At 43.4% G+C, this 17705-nt stretch overlaps 1 protein-coding gene across 2 annotated transcripts in view; it reads left to right on the forward strand.

Moving 5' to 3' along the window:
- Window positions 1-17705, forward strand: part of LOC106566349 (FYVE, RhoGEF and PH domain-containing protein 1) — a 167209-nt gene that overhangs the window by 88224 nt on the left and 61280 nt on the right. For both annotated transcript variants that reach the window (XM_045692846.1, XM_045692847.1), the window contains exon 5: window positions 16181-16419. In XM_045692846.1, the coding sequence (XP_045548802.1) occupies window positions 16181-16419 (239 nt within the window). The remainder of the gene's footprint in view (window positions 1-16180; window positions 16420-17705) is intronic.

Genomic DNA, 17705 nt, shown 5'->3' on the forward strand with positions numbered 1-17705 from the left:
ACAGACAGACAGGACTCTACAGAGGTAGGCCTAACGTTATCTAAAACAGACAGACAGGACTCAACAGAGGTAGGCCTAACGTTATCTAAAACAGACAGACAGGACTCTACAGAGGTAGGCCTAACTGTTATTTATAAACAGACAGACAGGACTCTACAGAGGTAGGCCTAACTGTTATCTAAAACAGACAGACAGGACTCTACAGAGGTAGGCCTAACTGTTATTTAAAACAGACAGACAGGACTCTACAGAGGTAGGCCTAACTGTTATCTATAAACAGACAGACAGGACTCTACAGAGGTAGGCCTAACTGTTATTTATAAACAGACAGACAGGACTCTACAGAGGTAGGCCTAACTGTTATTTATAAACAGACAGACAGGACTCTACAGAGGTAGGCCTAACTGTTATTTATAAACAGACAGACAGGACTCTACAGAGGTAGGCCTAACTGTTATTTATAAACAGACAGACAGGACTCTACAGAGGTAGGCCTAGTTATCTAAAACAGACAGACAGGACTCTACAGAGGTAGGCCTAACTGTTATTTATAAACAGACAGACAGGACTCTACAGAGGTAGGCCTAACGTTATCTAAAACAGACAGACAGGACTCTACAGAGGTAGGCCTAACTGTTATTTAAAACAGACAGACAGGACTCTACAGAGGTAGGCCTAACTGTTATTTATAAACAGACAGACAGGACTCTACAGAGGTAGGCCTAACTGTTATCTATAAACAGACAGACAGGACTCTACAGAGGTGGGCCTAACTGTTATTTATAAACAGACAGACAGGACTCTACAGAGGTAGGCCTAACTGTTATTTATAAACAGACAGACAGGACTCTACAGAGGTAGGCCTAACTGTTATTTATAAACAGACAGACAGGACTCTACAGAGGTAGGCCTAACTGTTATTTATAAACAGACAGACAGGACTCTACAGAGGTAGGCCTAACTGTTATCTATAAACAGACAGACAGGACTCTACAGAGGTAGGCCTAACTGTTATTTATAAACAGACAGACAGGACTCTACAGAGGTAGGCCTAACTGTTATCTATAAACAGACAGACAGGACTCTACAGAGGTAGGCCTAACTGTTATCTAAAACAGACAGACAGGACTCTACAGAGGTAGGCCTAACTGTTATCTAAAACAGACAGACAGGACTCTACAGAGGTAGGCCTAACTGTTATCTAAAACAGACAGACAGGACTCTACAGAGGTAGGCCTAACTGTTATCTAAAACAGACAGACAGGACTCTACAGAGGTAGGCCTAACTGTTATCTAAAACAGACAGACAGGACTCTACAGAGGTAGGCCTAACTGTTATCTAAAACAGACAGACAGGACTCTACAGAGGTAGGCCTAACTGTTATCTAAAACAGACAGACAGGACTCTACAGAGGTAGGCCTAACTGTTATTTATAAACAGACAGACAGGACTCTACAGAGGTAGGCCTAACTGTTATTTATAAACAGACAGACAGGACTCTACAGAGGTAGGCCTAACTGTTATCTAAAACAGACAGACAGGACTCTACAGAGGTAGGCCTAACTGTTATTTATAAACAGACAGACAGGACTCTACAGAGGTAGGCCTAACTGTTATTTATAAACAGACAGACAGGACTCTACAGAGGTAGGCCTAACTGTTATCTATAAACAGACAGACAGGACTCTACAGAGGTAGGCCTAACGTTATTTATAAACAGACAGACAGGACTCTACAGAGGTAGGCCTAACTGTTATTTATAAACAGACAGACAGGACTCTACAGAGGTAGGCCTAACTGTTATCTAAAACAGACAGACAGGACTCTACAGAGGTAGGCCTAACTGTTATTTATAACAGACAGACAGGACTCTACAGAGGTAGGCCTAACTGTTATTTATAAACAGACAGACAGGACTCTACAGAGGTAGGCCTAACTGTTATCTATAAACAGACAGACAGGACTCTACAGAGGTAGGCCTAACTGTTATTTATAAACAGACAGACAGGACTCTACAGAGGTAGGCCTAACTGTTATCTAAAACAGACAGACAGGACTCTACAGAGGTAGGCCTAACGTTATCTAAAACAGACAGACAGGACTCTACAGAGGTAGGCCTAACTGTTATCTAAAACAGACAGACAGGACTCTACAGAGGTAGGCCTAACGTTATCTAAAACAGACAGACAGGACTCTACAGAGGTAGGCCTAACTGTTATCTAAAACAGACAGACAGGACTCTACAGAGGTAGGCCTAACGTTATCTAAAACAGACAGACAGGACTCTACAGAGGTAGGCCTAACTGTTATCTAAAACAGACAGACAGGACTCTACAGAGGTAGGCCTAACTGTTATTTAAAAACAGACAGACAGGACTCTACAGAGGTAGGCCTAACTGTTATTTATAACAGACAGACAGGACTCTACAGAGGTAGGCCTAACTGTTATCTAAAACAGACAGACAGGACTCTACAGAGGTAGGCCTAACTGTTATTTATAACAGACAGACAGGACTCTACAGAGGTAGGCCTAACTGTTATTTATAAACAGACAGACAGGACTCTACAGAGGTAGGCTTGTTATCTAAAACAGACAGACAGGACTCTACAGAGGTAGGCCTAACTGTTATTTATAAACAGACAGACAGGACTCTACAGAGGTAGGCCTGTTATCTAAAACAGACAGACAGGACTCTACAGAGGTAGGCCTAACTGTTATCTAAAACAGACAGACAGGACTCTACAGAGGTAGGCCTAACTGTTATTTATAAACAGACAGACAGGACTCTACAGAGGTAGGCCTAACTGTTATTTATAAACAGACAGACAGGACTCTACAGAGGTAGGCCTAACTGTTATTTATAACAGACAGACAGGACTCTACAGAGGTAGGCCTAACTGTTATTTATAAACAGACAGACAGGACTCTACAGAGGTAGGCCTAACTGTTATCTAAAACAGACAGACAGGACTCTACAGAGGTAGGCCTAACTGTTATTTATAAACAGACAGACAGGACTCTACAGAGGTAGGCCTAACTGTTATTTATAAACAGACAGACAGGACTCTACAGAGGTAGGCCTAACTGTTATTTATAAACAGACAGACAGGACTCTACAGAGGTAGGCCTAACGTTATCTAAAACAGACAGACAGGACTCTACAGAGGTAGGCCTAACGTTATCTAAAACAGACAGACAGGACTCTACAGAGGTAGGCCTAACTGTTATCTAAAACAGACAGACAGGACTCTACAGAGGTAGGCCTAACTGTTATCTAAAACAGACAGACAGGACTCTACAGAGGTAGGCCTAACTGTTATCTAAAACAGACAGACAGGACTCTACAGAGGTAGGCCTAACGTTATCTAAAACAGACAGACAGGACTCTACAGAGGTAGGCCTAACGTTATCTAAAACAGACAGACAGGACTCTACAGAGGTAGGCCTAACTGTTATCTAAAACAGACAGACAGGACTCTACAGAGGTAGGCCTAACTGTTATCTAAAACAGACAGACAGGACTCTACAGAGGTAGGCCTAACTGTTATTTAAAACAGACAGACAGGACTCTACAGAGGTAGGCCTAACTGTTATCTAAAACAGACAGACAGGACTCTACAGAGGTAGGCCTAACTGTTATTTATAAACAGACAGACAGGACTCTACAGAGGTAGGCCTAACTGTTATCTAAAACAGACAGACAGGACTCTACAGAGGTAGGCCTAACTGTTATCTAAAACAGACAGACAGGACTCTACAGAGGTAGGCCTAACTGTTATTTATAAACAGACAGACAGGACTCTACAGAGGTAGGCCTAACTGTTATTTATAAACAGACAGACAGGACTCTACAGAGGTAGGCCTAACTGTTATTTATAAACAGACAGACAGGACTCTACAGAGGTAGGCCTAACTGTTATTTATAAACAGACAGACAGGACTCTACAGAGGTAGGCCTAACTGTTATTTATAAACAGACAGACAGGACTCTACAGAGGTAGGCCTAACTGTTATCTATAAACAGACAGACAGGACTCTACAGAGGTAGGCCTAACTGTTATCTATAAACAGACAGACAGGACTCTACAGAGGTAGGCCTAACTGTTATCTATAAACAGACAGACAGGACTCTACAGAGGTAGGCCTAACTGTTATCTAAAACAGACAGACAGGACTCTACAGAGGTAGGCCTAACTGTTATCTATAAACAGACAGACAGGACTCTACAGAGGTAGGCCTAACGTTATCTAAAACAGACAGACAGGACTCTACAGAGGTAGGCCTAACTGTTATCTATAAACAGACAGACAGGACTCTACAGAGGTAGGCCTAACGTTATCTAAAACAGACAGACAGGACTCTACAGAGGTAGGCCTAACTGTTATTTATAAACAGACAGACAGGACTCTACAGAGGTAGGCCTAACTGTTATTTATAAACAGACAGACAGGACTCTACAGAGGTAGGCCTAACTGTTATCTATAAACAGACAGACAGGACTCTACAGAGGTAGGCCTAACTGTTATTTATAAACAGACAGACAGGACTCTACAGAGGTAGGCCTAACTGTTATTTATAAACAGACAGACAGGACTCTACAGAGGTAGGCCTAACTGTTATTTATAAACAGACAGACAGGACTCTACAGAGGTAGGCCTAACTGTTATTTATAAACAGACAGACAGGACTCTACAGAGGTAGGCCTAACTGTTATCTAAAACAGACAGACAGGACTCTACAGAGGTAGGCCTAACTGTTATCTATAAACAGACAGACAGGACTCTACAGAGGTAGGCCTAACTGTTATTTATAAACAGACAGACAGGACTCTACAGAGGTAGGCCTAACTGTTATTTATAAACAGACAGACAGGACTCTACAGAGGTAGGCCTAACTGTTATCTATAAACAGACAGACAGGACTCTACAGAGGTAGGCCTAACGTTATCTAAAACAGACAGACAGGACTCTACAGAGGTAGGCCTAACGTTATCTAAAACAGACAGACAGGACTCTACAGAGGTAGGCCTAACTGTTATTTAAAACAGACAGACAGGACTCTACAGAGGTAGGCCTAACTGTTATCTAAAACAGACAGACAGGACTCTACAGAGGTAGGCCTAACGTTATCTAAAACAGACAGACAGGACTCTACAGAGGTAGGCCTAACTGTTATTTATAAACAGACAGACAGGACTCTACAGAGGTAGGCCTAACTGTTATTTATAAACAGACAGACAGGACTCTACAGAGGTAGGCCTAACTGTTATTTATAACAGACAGACAGGACTCTACAGAGGTAGGCCTAACTGTTATCTAAAACAGACAGACAGGACTCTACAGAGGTAGGCCTAACTGTTATTTATAACAGACAGACAGGACTCTACAGAGGTAGGCCTAACTGTTATTTATAAACAGACAGACAGGACTCTACAGAGGTAGGCCTGTTATCTAAAACAGACAGACAGGACTCTACAGAGGTAGGCCTAACGTTATTTATAAACAGACAGACAGGACTCTACAGAGGTAGGCCTGTTATCTAAAACAGACAGACAGGACTCTACAGAGGTAGGCCTAACTGTTATCTAAAACAGACAGACAGGACTCTACAGAGGTAGGCCTAACTGTTATTTATAAACAGACAGACAGGACTCTACAGAGGTAGGCCTAACTGTTATTTATAAACAGACAGACAGGACTCTACAGAGGTAGGCCTAACTGTTATTTATAAACAGACAGACAGGACTCTACAGAGGTAGGCCTAACTGTTATTTATAAACAGACAGACAGGACTCTACAGAGGTAGGCCTAACTGTTATTTATAAACAGACAGACAGGACTCTACAGAGGTAGGCCTAACTGTTATTTATAAACAGACAGACAGGACTCTACAGAGGTAGGCCTAACGTTATCTAAAACAGACAGACAGGACTCTACAGAGGTAGGCCTAACGTTATCTAAAACAGACAGACAGGACTCTACAGAGGTAGGCCTAACGTTATCTAAAACAGACAGACAGGACTCTACAGAGGTAGGCCTAACGTTATCTAAAACAGACAGACAGGACTCTACAGAGGTAGGCCTAACGTTATCTAAAACAGACAGACAGGACTCTACAGAGGTAGGCCTAACGTTATCTAAAACAGACAGACAGGACTCTACAGAGGTAGGCCTAACTGTTATTTAAAACAGACAGACAGGACTCTACAGAGGTAGGCCTAACTGTTATTTAAAACAGACAGACAGGACTCTACAGAGGTAGGCCTAACTGTTATTTATAACAGACAGACAGGACTCTACAGAGGTAGGCCTAACTGTTATCTAAAACAGACAGACAGGACTCTACAGAGGTAGGCCTAACTGTTATTTATAACAGACAGACAGGACTCTACAGAGGTAGGCCTAACTGTTATTTATAAACAGACAGACAGGACTCTACAGAGGTGGGCCTGTTATCTAAAACAGACAGACAGGACTCTACAGAGGTAGGCCTAACGTTATTTATAAACAGACAGACAGGACTCTACAGAGGTAGGCCTGTTATCTAAAACAGACAGACAGGACTCTACAGAGGTAGGCCTAACTGTTATCTAAAACAGACAGACAGGACTCTACAGAGGTAGGCCTAACTGTTATTTATAAACAGACAGACAGGACTCTACAGAGGTAGGCCTAACTGTTATTTATAAACAGACAGACAGGACTCTACAGAGGTAGGCCTAACTGTTATTTATAAACAGACAGACAGGACTCTACAGAGGTAGGCCTAACTGTTATTTATAAACAGACAGACAGGACTCTACAGAGGTAGGCCTAACTGTTATTTATAAACAGACAGACAGGACTCTACAGAGGTAGGCCTAACTGTTATTTATAAACAGACAGACAGGACTCTACAGAGGTAGGCCTAACTGTTATTTATAAACAGACAGACAGGACTCTACAGAGGTAGGCCTAACGTTATCTAAAACAGACAGACAGGACTCTACAGAGGTAGGCCTAACGTTATCTAAAACAGACAGACAGGACTCTACAGAGGTAGGCCTAACTGTTATCTATAAACAGACAGACAGGACTCTACAGAGGTAGGCCTAACTGTTATTTATAACAGACAGACAGGACTCTACAGAGGTAGGCCTAACTGTTATCTAAAACAGACAGACAGGACTCTACAGAGGTAGGCCTAACGTTATCTAAAACAGACAGACAGGACTCTACAGAGGTAGGCCTAACGTTATCTAAAACAGACAGACAGGACTCTACAGAGGTAGGCCTAACGTTATCTAAAACAGACAGACAGGACTCTACAGAGGTAGGCCTAACGTTATCTAAAACAGACAGACAGGACTCTACAGAGGTAGGCCTAACTGTTATTTAAAACAGACTGACAGGACTCTACAGAGGTAGGCCTAACTGTTATTTAAAACAGACAGACAGGACTCTACAGAGGTAGACCTAACTGTTATTTATAACAGACAGACAGGACTCTACAGAGGTAGGCCTAACTGTTATCTAAAACAGACAGACAGGACTCTACAGAGGTAGGCCTAACTGTTATTTATAACAGACAGACAGGACTCTACAGAGGTAGGCCTAACTGTTATTTATAAACAGACAGACAGGACTCTACAGAGGTGGGCCTGTTATCTAAAACAGACAGACAGGACTCTACAGAGGTAGGCCTAACGTTATTTATAAACAGACAGACAGGACTCTACAGAGGTAGGCCTGTTATCTAAAACAGACAGACAGGACTCTACAGAGGTAGGCCTAACTGTTATCTAAAACAGACAGACAGGACTCTACAGAGGTAGGCCTAACTGTTATTTATAAACAGACAGACAGGACTCTACAGAGGTAGGCCTAACTGTTATTTATAAACAGACAGACAGGACTCTACAGAGGTAGGCCTAACTGTTATTTATAACAGACAGACAGGACTCTACAGAGGTAGGCCTAACTGTTATTTATAAACAGACAGACAGGACTCTACAGAGGTAGGCCTAACTGTTATCTAAAACAGACAGACAGGTCTCTACAGAGGTAGGCCTAACTGTTATTTATAAACAGACAGACAGGACTCTACAGAGGTAGGCCTAACTGTTATTTATAAACAGACAGACAGGACTCTACAGAGGTAGGCCTAACTGTTATTTATAAACAGACAGACAGGACTCTACAGAGGTAGGCCTAACGTTATCTAAAACAGACAGACAGGACTCTACAGAGGTAGGCCTAACGTTATCTAAAACAGACAGACAGGACTCTACAGAGGTAGGCCTAACTGTTATTTATAACAGACAGACAGGACTCTACAGAGGTAGGCCTAACTGTTATTTAAAACAGACAGACAGGACTCTACAGAGGTAGGCCTAACTGTTATCTAAAACAGACAGACAGGACTCTACAGAGGTAGGCCTAACGTTATCTAAAACAGACAGACAGGACTCTACAGAGGTAGGCCTAACTGTTATCTAAAACAGACAGACAGGACTCTACAGAGGTAGGCCTAACTGTTATCTAAAACAGACAGACAGGACTCTACAGAGGTAGGCCTAACTGTTATTTATAAACAGACAGACAGGACTCTACAGAGGTAGGCCTAACTGTTATTTATAAACAGACAGACAGGACTCTACAGAGGTAGGCCTAACTGTTATTTATAACAGACAGACAGGACTCTACAGAGGTAGGCCTAACTGTTATTTATAAACAGACAGACAGGACTCTACAGAGGTAGGCCTAACTGTTATCTAAAACAGACAGACAGGACTCTACAGAGGTAGGCCTAACTGTTATTTATAAACAGACAGACAGGACTCTACAGAGGTAGGCCTAACTGTTATTTATAAACAGACAGACAGGACTCTACAGAGGTGGGCCTGTTATCTAAAACAGACAGACAGGACTCTACAGAGGTAGGCCTAACGTTATTTATAAACAGACAGACAGGACTCTACAGAGGTAGGCCTGTTATCTAAAACAGACAGACAGGACTCTACAGTGGTAGGCCTAACTGTTATCTAAAACAGACAGACAGGACTCTACAGAGGTAGGCCTAACTGTTATTTATAACAGACAGACAGGACTCTACAGAGGTAGGCCTAACTGTTATCTAAAACAGACAGACAGGACTCTACAGAGGTAGGCCTAACGTTATCTAAAACAGACAGACAGGACTCTACAGAGGTAGGCCTAACGTTATCTAAAACAGACAGACAGGACTCAACAGAGGTAGGCCTAACGTTATCTAAAACAGACAGACAGGACTCTACAGAGGTAGGCCTAACTGTTATTTAAAACAGACTGACAGGACTCTACAGAGGTAGGCCTAACTGTTATTTAAAACAGACAGACAGGACTCTACAGAGGTAGACCTAACTGTTATTTATAACAGACAGACAGGACTCTACAGAGGTAGGCCTAACTGTTATCTAAAACAGACAGACAGGACTCTACAGAGGTAGGCTTAACTGTTATTTATAACAGACAGACAGGACTCTACAGAGGTAGGCCTAACTGTTATTTATAAACAGACAGACAGGACTCTACAGAGGTAGGCCTGTTATCTAAAACAGACAGACAGGACTCTACAGAGGTAGGCCTAACGTTATTTATAAACAGACAGACAGGACTCTACAGAGGTAGGCCTCTGTTATCTAAAACAGACAGACAGGACTCTACAGAGGTAGGCCTAACTGTTATTTATAAACAGACAGACAGGACTCTACAGAGGTAGGCCTAACTGTTATTTATAAACAGACAGACAGGACTCTACAGAGGTAGGCCTAACTGGTATTTATAACAGACAGACAGGACTCTACAGAGGTAGGCCTAACTGTTATTTATAAACAGACAGACAGGACTCTACAGAGGTAGGCCTAACTGTTATCTATAAACAGACAGACAGGTCTCTACAGAGGTAGGCCTAACTGTTATTTATAAACAGACAGACAGGACTCTACAGAGGTAGGCCTAACTGTTATTTATAAACAGACAGACAGGACTCTACAGAGGTAGGCCTAACTGTTATTTATAAACAGACAGACAGGACTCTACAGAGGTAGGCCTAACTGTTATCTAAAACAGACAGACAGGACTCTACAGAGGTAGGCCTAACTGTTATCTAAAACAGACAGACAGGACTCTACAGAGGTAGGCCTAACTGTTATTTATAACAGACAGTCAGGACTCTACAGAGGTAGGCCTAACTGTTATTTATAACAGACAGACAGGACTCTACAGAGGTAGGCCTAACTGTTATCTAAAACAGACAGACAGGACTCTACAGAGGTAGGCCTAACGTTATCTAAAACAGACAGACAGGACTCTACAGAGGTAGGCCTAACTGTTATCTAAAACAGACAGACAGGACTCTACAGTGGTGGGCCTAACTGTTATCTAAAACAGACAGACAGGACTCTACAGAGGTAGGCCTAACTGTTATTTATAAACAGACAGACAGGACTCTACAGAGGTAGGCCTAACTGTTATTTATAAACAGACAGACAGGACTCTACAGAGGTAGGCCTAACTGTTATTTATAACAGACAGACAGGACTCTACAGAGGTAGGCCTAACTGTTATTTATAAACAGACAGACAGGACTCTACAGAGGTAGGCCTAACTGTTATCTAAAACAGACAGACAGGACTCTACAGAGGTAGGCCTAACTGTTATTTATAAACAGACAGACAGGACTCTACAGAGGTAGGCCTAACTGTTATTTATAAACAGACAGACAGGACTCTACAGAGGTAGGCCTAACTGTTATTTATAAACAGACAGACAGGACTCTACAGAGGTAGGCCTAACGTTATCTAAAACAGACAGACAGGACTCTACAGAGGTAGGCCTAACGTTATCTAAAACAGACAGACAGGACTCTACAGAGGTAGGCCTAACTGTTATTTATAAACAGACAGACAGGACTCTACAGAGGTAGGCCTAACTGTTATCTATAACAGACAGACAGGACTCTACAGAGGTAGGCCTAACTGTTATCTAAAACAGACAGACAGGACTCTACAGAGGTAGGCCTAACGTTATCTAAAACAGACAGACAGGACTCTACAGAGGTAGGCCTAACTGTTATCTAAAACAGACAGACAGGACTCTACAGAGGTAGGCCTAACTGTTATTTATAAACAGACAGACAGGACTCTACAGAGGTAGGCCTAACTGTTATTTATAAACAGACAGACAGGACTCTACAGAGGTAGGCCTAACTGTTATTTATAAACAGACAGACAGGACTCTACAGAGGTAGGCCTAACTGTTATTTATAAACAGACAGACAGGACTCTACAGAGGTAGGCCTAACTGTTATTTATAAACAGACAGACAGGACTCTACAGAGGTAGGCCTAACGTTATTTATAAACAGACAGACAGGACTCTACAGAGGTAGGCCTAACTGTTATTTATAACAGACAGACAGGACTCCACAGAGGTAGGCCTAACTGTTATTTATAACAGACAGACAGGACTCTACAGAGGTAGGCCTAACTGTTATTTATAAACAGACAGACAGGACTCTACAGAGGTAGGCCTAACGTTATCTAAAACAGACAGACAGGACTCTACAGAGGTAGGCCTAACGTTATCTAAAACAGACAGACAGGACTCTACAGAGGTAGGCCTAACGTTATCTAAAACAGACAGACAGGACTCTACAGAGGTAGGCCTAACGTTATCTAAAACAGACAGACAGGACTCTACAGAGGTAGGCCTAACGTTATCTAAAACAGACAGACAGGACTCTACAGAGGTAGGCCTAACGTTATCTAAAACAGACAGACAGGACTCAACAGAGGTAGGCCTAACGTTATCTAAAACAGACAAACAGGACTCTACAGAGGTAGGCCTAACGTTATCTAAAACAGACAGACAGGACTCTACAGAGGTAGGCCTAACGTTATCTAAAACAGACAGACAGGACTCTACAGAGGTAGGCCTAACTGTTATTTAAAACAGACTGACAGGACTCTACAGAGGTAGGCCTAACTGTTATTTAAAACAGACAGACAGGACTCTACAGAGGTAGGCCTAACTGTTATTTATAACAGACAGACAGGACTCTACAGAGGTAGGCCTAACTGTTATTTATAACAGACAGACAGGACTCTACAGAGGTAGGCCTAACTGTTATCTAAAACAGACAGACAGGACTCTACAGAGGTAGGCTTAACTGTTATTTATAACAGACAGACAGGACTCTACAGAGGTAGGCCTAACTGTTATTTATAAACAGACAGACAGGACTCTACAGAGGTGGGCCTGTTATCTAAAACAGACAGACAGGACTCTACAGAGGTAGGCCTAACGTTATTTATAAACAGACAGACAGGACTCTACAGAGGTAGGCCTGTTATCTAAAACAGACAGACAGGACTCTACAGAGGTAGGCCTAACGTTATTTATAAACAGACAGACAGGACTCTACAGAGGTAGGCCTAACTGTTATTTATAAACAGACAGACAGGACTCTACAGAGGTAGGCCTAACTGTTATCTAAAACAGACAGACAGGACTCTACAGAGGTAGGCCTAACTGTTATTTATAAACAGACAGACAGGACTCTACAGAGGTAGGCCTAACTGTTATTTATAAACAGACAGACAGGACTCTACAGAGGTAGGCCTAACTGTTATTTATAAACAGACAGACAGGACTCTACAGAGGTAGGCCTAACTGTTATCTATAAACAGACAGACAGGACTCTACAGAGGTAGGCCTAACTGTTATTTATAAACAGACAGACAGGACTCTACAGAGGTAGGCCTAACTGTTATTTATAAACAGACAGACAGGACTCTACAGAGGTAGGCCTAACGTTATCTAAAACAGACAGACAGGACTCTACAGAGGTAGGCCTAACGTTATCTAAAACAGACAGACAGGACTCTACAGAGGTAGGCCTAACTGTTATTTATAACAGACAGACAGGACTCTACAGAGGTAGGCCTAACTGTTATTTATAACAGACAGACAGGACTCTACAGAGGTAGGCCTAACTGTTATCTAAAACAGACAGACAGGACTCTACAGAGGTAGGCCTAACGTTATCTAAAACAGACAGACAGGACTCTACAGAGGTAGGCCTAACTGTTATCTAAAACAGACAGACAGGACTCTACAGAGGTAGGCCTAACTGTTATTTACAAACAGACAGACAGGACTCTACAGAGGTAGGCCTAACTGTTATTTATAAACAGACAGACAGGACTCTACAGAGGTAGGCCTAACTGTTATTTATAACAGACAGACAGGACTCTACAGAGGTAGGCCTAACTGTTATTTATAAACAGACAGACAGGACTCTACAGAGGTAGGCCTAACTGTTATTTATAAACAGACAGACAGGACTCTACAGAGGTAGGCCTAACTGTTATCTATAACAGACAGACAGGACTCTACAGAGGTAGGCCTAACTGTTATTTATAAACAGACAGACAGGACTCTACAGAGGTAGGCCTAACGTTATCTAAAACAGACAGACAGGACTCTACAGAGGTAGGCCTAACGTTATCTAAAACAGACAGACAGGACTCTACAGAGGTAGGCCTAACTGTTATTTATAACAGACAGACAGGACTCTACAGAGGTAGGCCTAACTGTTATTTATAAACAGACAGACAGGACTCTACAGAGGTAGGCCTAACTGTTATCTAAAACAGACAGACAGGACTCTACAGAGGTAGGCCTAACGTTATCTAAAACAGACAGACAGGACTCTACAGAGGTAGGCCTAACTGTTATCTAAAACAGACAGACAGGACTCTACAGAGGTAGGCCTAACTGTTATTTATAAACAGACAGACAGGACTCTACAGAGGTAGGCCTAACTGTTATTTATAAACAGACAGACAGGACTCTACAGAGGTAGGCCTAACTGTTATTTATAAACAGACAGACAGGACTCTACAGAGGTAGGCCTAACTGTTATTTATAAACAGACAGACAGGACTCTACAGAGGTAGGCCTAACTGTTATTTATAAACAGACAGACAGGACTCTACAGAGGTAGGCCTAACTGTTATTTATAACAGACAGACAGGACTCTACAGAGGTAGGCCTAACTGTTATTTATAAACAGACAGACAGGACTCTACAGAGGTAGGCCTAACTGTTATTTATAAACAGACAGACAGGACTCTACAGAGGTAGGCCTAACTGTTATTTATAAACAGACAGACAGGACTCTACAGAGGTAGGCCTAACTGTTATTTATAAACAGACAGACAGGACTCTACAGAGGTAGGCCTAACTGTTATTTATAAACAGACAGACAGGACTCTACAGAGGTAGGCCTAACTGTTATTTATAAACAGACAGACAGGACTCTACAGAGGTAGGCCTAACTGTTATTTATAAACAGACAGACAGGACTCTACAGAGGTAGGCCTAACGTTATTTATAAACAGAAGACACAAAACAACATAAACCCCAACTATTCGAATTTAACAGTAAATGTCACACTCAGAAAGGTTCACAAAAAGATAAAGACATTTCAAGTGTTATATTATCAGGGTTCTACCAATGTGCAAATAGTAGTAGAACGACTATTAGGGGAAGATAAAATAAACATATACATACTGTTGGTATTGTTCTTCACTGGTTGCCCTGTTCTCATGGCAACGGGTCACACATTTTTCTGATGTGACTGTACACAGCAGTATTTCACCTAACAGATATGGGAGTTTATCAATGTTTGATTTGTTTTCTAATTCTTTGTGGATCTGTGTAATCTGAGGGAAATATGTCTCTCTAATATGGTCATACATTTGGCAGGAGGTTAGGAAGTGCAGCTCAGTTTCCACCTCATTTTGTGGGCAGTGTTGCCCATAGCCTGTCTTCTCTTGAGAGACAGGTCTGCCTACGGCGGCCTTTCTCAATAGCAAGGCTATGCTCACTGAGTCTGTACATAGTCAAAGCTTTCCTTAAGTTTGGGTCAGTCACAGTGGTCAGGTATTCTGCCACTGTGTCTCTCTGTTTAGGACCAAATAGCATTCTAGTTTGCTCTGTTTTTATTTTTTTTGTAAATTCTGTCCAATGTGTCAAGTAATTATCTAATTGGTTTCTAATAATTTGGTTGGGTTTAAATATTTTTCTGTCCTGGGGCTCTGTGGGGTCTGTTTGTGTTTGTGAGCAGAGCTCCAAAACCAGCTGGTTGAGAGGACTCTTCTGTAGGTTCATCTCTCTCTAGGTTAATCTCTCTGTAGGTGAGGGATTTGTGGTGGAATGTGTTGGCATCGCTTCATTTTAGGTGGTTGTAGAATTGAACAGCTCTTGTCTGGATTTTGATAATTAATAAATAAATTGTACTAATTGCATTATTTGGGGTTTTGCGTTGTGACGCTATGTATATTTTAGCAGAATCTTTCATGCAGAGTCCCAATTGGGTGTTTGTCCCCAATTTTGTGAATTTTTGATTGGTGAATGGACCCCAGACCTCACAACTGTAGAGAACAATGGGTTCTATAACTGATTGAAGTATTTTTAGCCAGATCCTAATTGGGATGTCGAGTTTTATGTTCCTTTTAAAGAATAGAAGTTCCTTCTTGCCTTGTCTCTCAGATCGTTCACAGCTTTGTGGAAGTTACCTGTGGTGTTTTATGTTTAGGCCCGAGGTAGGTGTAATTCTTTGTGTGCTCTAGGATAACGGTGTCTAGATGGAATTTATATTTGTTGTCTTGGCTACTGGACCTTTTTTTGGAACACCATTATTTTTGTCTTACTGAGATTTACTGTCAGGGCCCATGTCTGTCAAGGCCCAGGTCTGTCAGGGCCCAGGTCTGTCAGGGCCCAGGTCTGTCAGGTCTCAGGTCTGTCAAGGCCCAGATCTGTCAGGGCCCAGGTCTGTCAGGGCCCAGGTCTGTCAGGGCCCAGGTCTGTCAAGGCCCAGGTCTGTCAGGGCCCAGGTCTGACAGAATCTGTGTAGAAGATCTAGGTGCTGCTGCAGAAGCACAAGATCATCAACAGTAGACATTTGACTTAAGATTCTCTCTCTCTCTCTCTCTCTCTCTCTCTCTCTCTCTCTGTCTCTCTCTCTCTCTCTCTCTCTCTCTCTCTCTGTCTCTGTCTCTCTCTCTCTCTCTCTCTCTCTCTCTCTCTCTCTCTCTCTCTCTCTCTCTCTCTTTCTCTCTCTCTCTCTATCTCTCTCTCTGACCAATCCCAGCTGTCGGTGCAGCAGCGTGTGTTCAACATAGCCAATGAGCTCCTCCACACAGAGAAGGCCTACGTGTCTCGGCTGTACCTCCTGGACCAGGTGTTCTGCTCCTCCCTCCTGGAGGAGGCGCGCTCCCGCTCCTCCTTCCCTCTAGACGTGGTGATGGGTATCTTCTCCAACATCTGTTCTATATACTGTTTCCACCAGCAGTTCCTGCTCCCCGCCCTGGAGAAACGCATGGCAGAGTGGTGAGTTAATATCCTGACCCTAGTCCCTAACCCTGACCCAGGGCCTACCTCTAACCCCAGACTAGTCCCTAACCCTGACCCAGGGCCTACCTCTAACCCTAGACTAGTCCCTAACCCTGACCCAAGGCCTACCTCTAACCCTAGACTAGTCCCTAACCCTGACCCAGGGTCTACCTCTAACCCTAGACTAGTCCCTAACTCTGACCCAGGGCCTTCCTCTAACCCCAGACTAGTCCCTAACCCTGACCCAGGGCCTTCCTCTAACCCTAGACTAACCCTAACCCTGACCCAGGGCCTACCTCTAACACTAGACTAGTCCCTAACCCTGACCCAGGGCCTTCCTCTAACCCCAGACTAGTCCCTAACCCTGACCCAGGGCCTTCCTCTAACCCTAGTCTAGTCCCTAACCCTGACCCAGGGTCTACCTCTAACCCTAGACTAGTCCCTAACCCTGACCCAGGGCCTTCCTCTAACCCTAGACTAGTCCCTAACCCTGACCCAGGGTCTACCTCTAACCCTAGACTAGTCCCTAACCCTGACCCAGGGCCTTCCTCTAACCCTAGACTAGTCCCTAACCCTGACCCAGGGTCTACCTCTAACCCTAGACTAGTCCCTAACCCTGACCCAGGGTCTACCTCTAACCCTAGACTAGTCCCTAACCCTGACCCAGGGCCTTCCTCTAACCCTAGACTAGTCCCTAACTCTGACCCAGGGCCTACCTCTAACCCTAGACTAGTCCCTAACCCTGACCCAGGGCCTTCCTCTAACCCTAGACTAGTCCCTAACCCTGACCCAGGGCCTTCCTATAACCCTAGACTAACCCTAACCCTGACCCAGGGCCTACCTCTAACCCTAGACTAGTCCCTAACCCTGACCCAGGGCCTACCTCTAACCATAGACTAGTCCTTAACCCTGACCCAGGGCCTTCCTCTAACCCTAGACTAGTCCCTAACCCTGACCCAGGGCCTACCTCTAACCCCAGACTAGTCCCTAACCCTGACCCAGGGCCTACCTCTAACCCTAGACTAGTCCCTAACCCTGACCCAGGGCCTTCCTCTAACCCTAGACTAGTCCCTAACCCTGACCCAGGGCCTTCCTCTAACCCTAGACTATCCCTAACCCTGACCCAGGGCCTTCCTCTAACCCTAGACTAGTCCCTAACCCTGACCCAGGGTCTACCTCTAACCCTAGACTAGTCCCTAACCCTGACTCAGGGCCTTCCTCTAACCCTAGACTAGTCCCTAACTCTGACCCAGGGCCTACCTCTAACCCTAGACTAGTCCCTA

The sequence above is a fragment of the Salmo salar genome, chromosome ssa13, assembly GCF_905237065.1.
Source record: "Salmo salar chromosome ssa13, Ssal_v3.1, whole genome shotgun sequence".
In the NCBI taxonomy this organism is placed as follows: domain Eukaryota; kingdom Metazoa; phylum Chordata; class Actinopteri; order Salmoniformes; family Salmonidae; genus Salmo; species Salmo salar.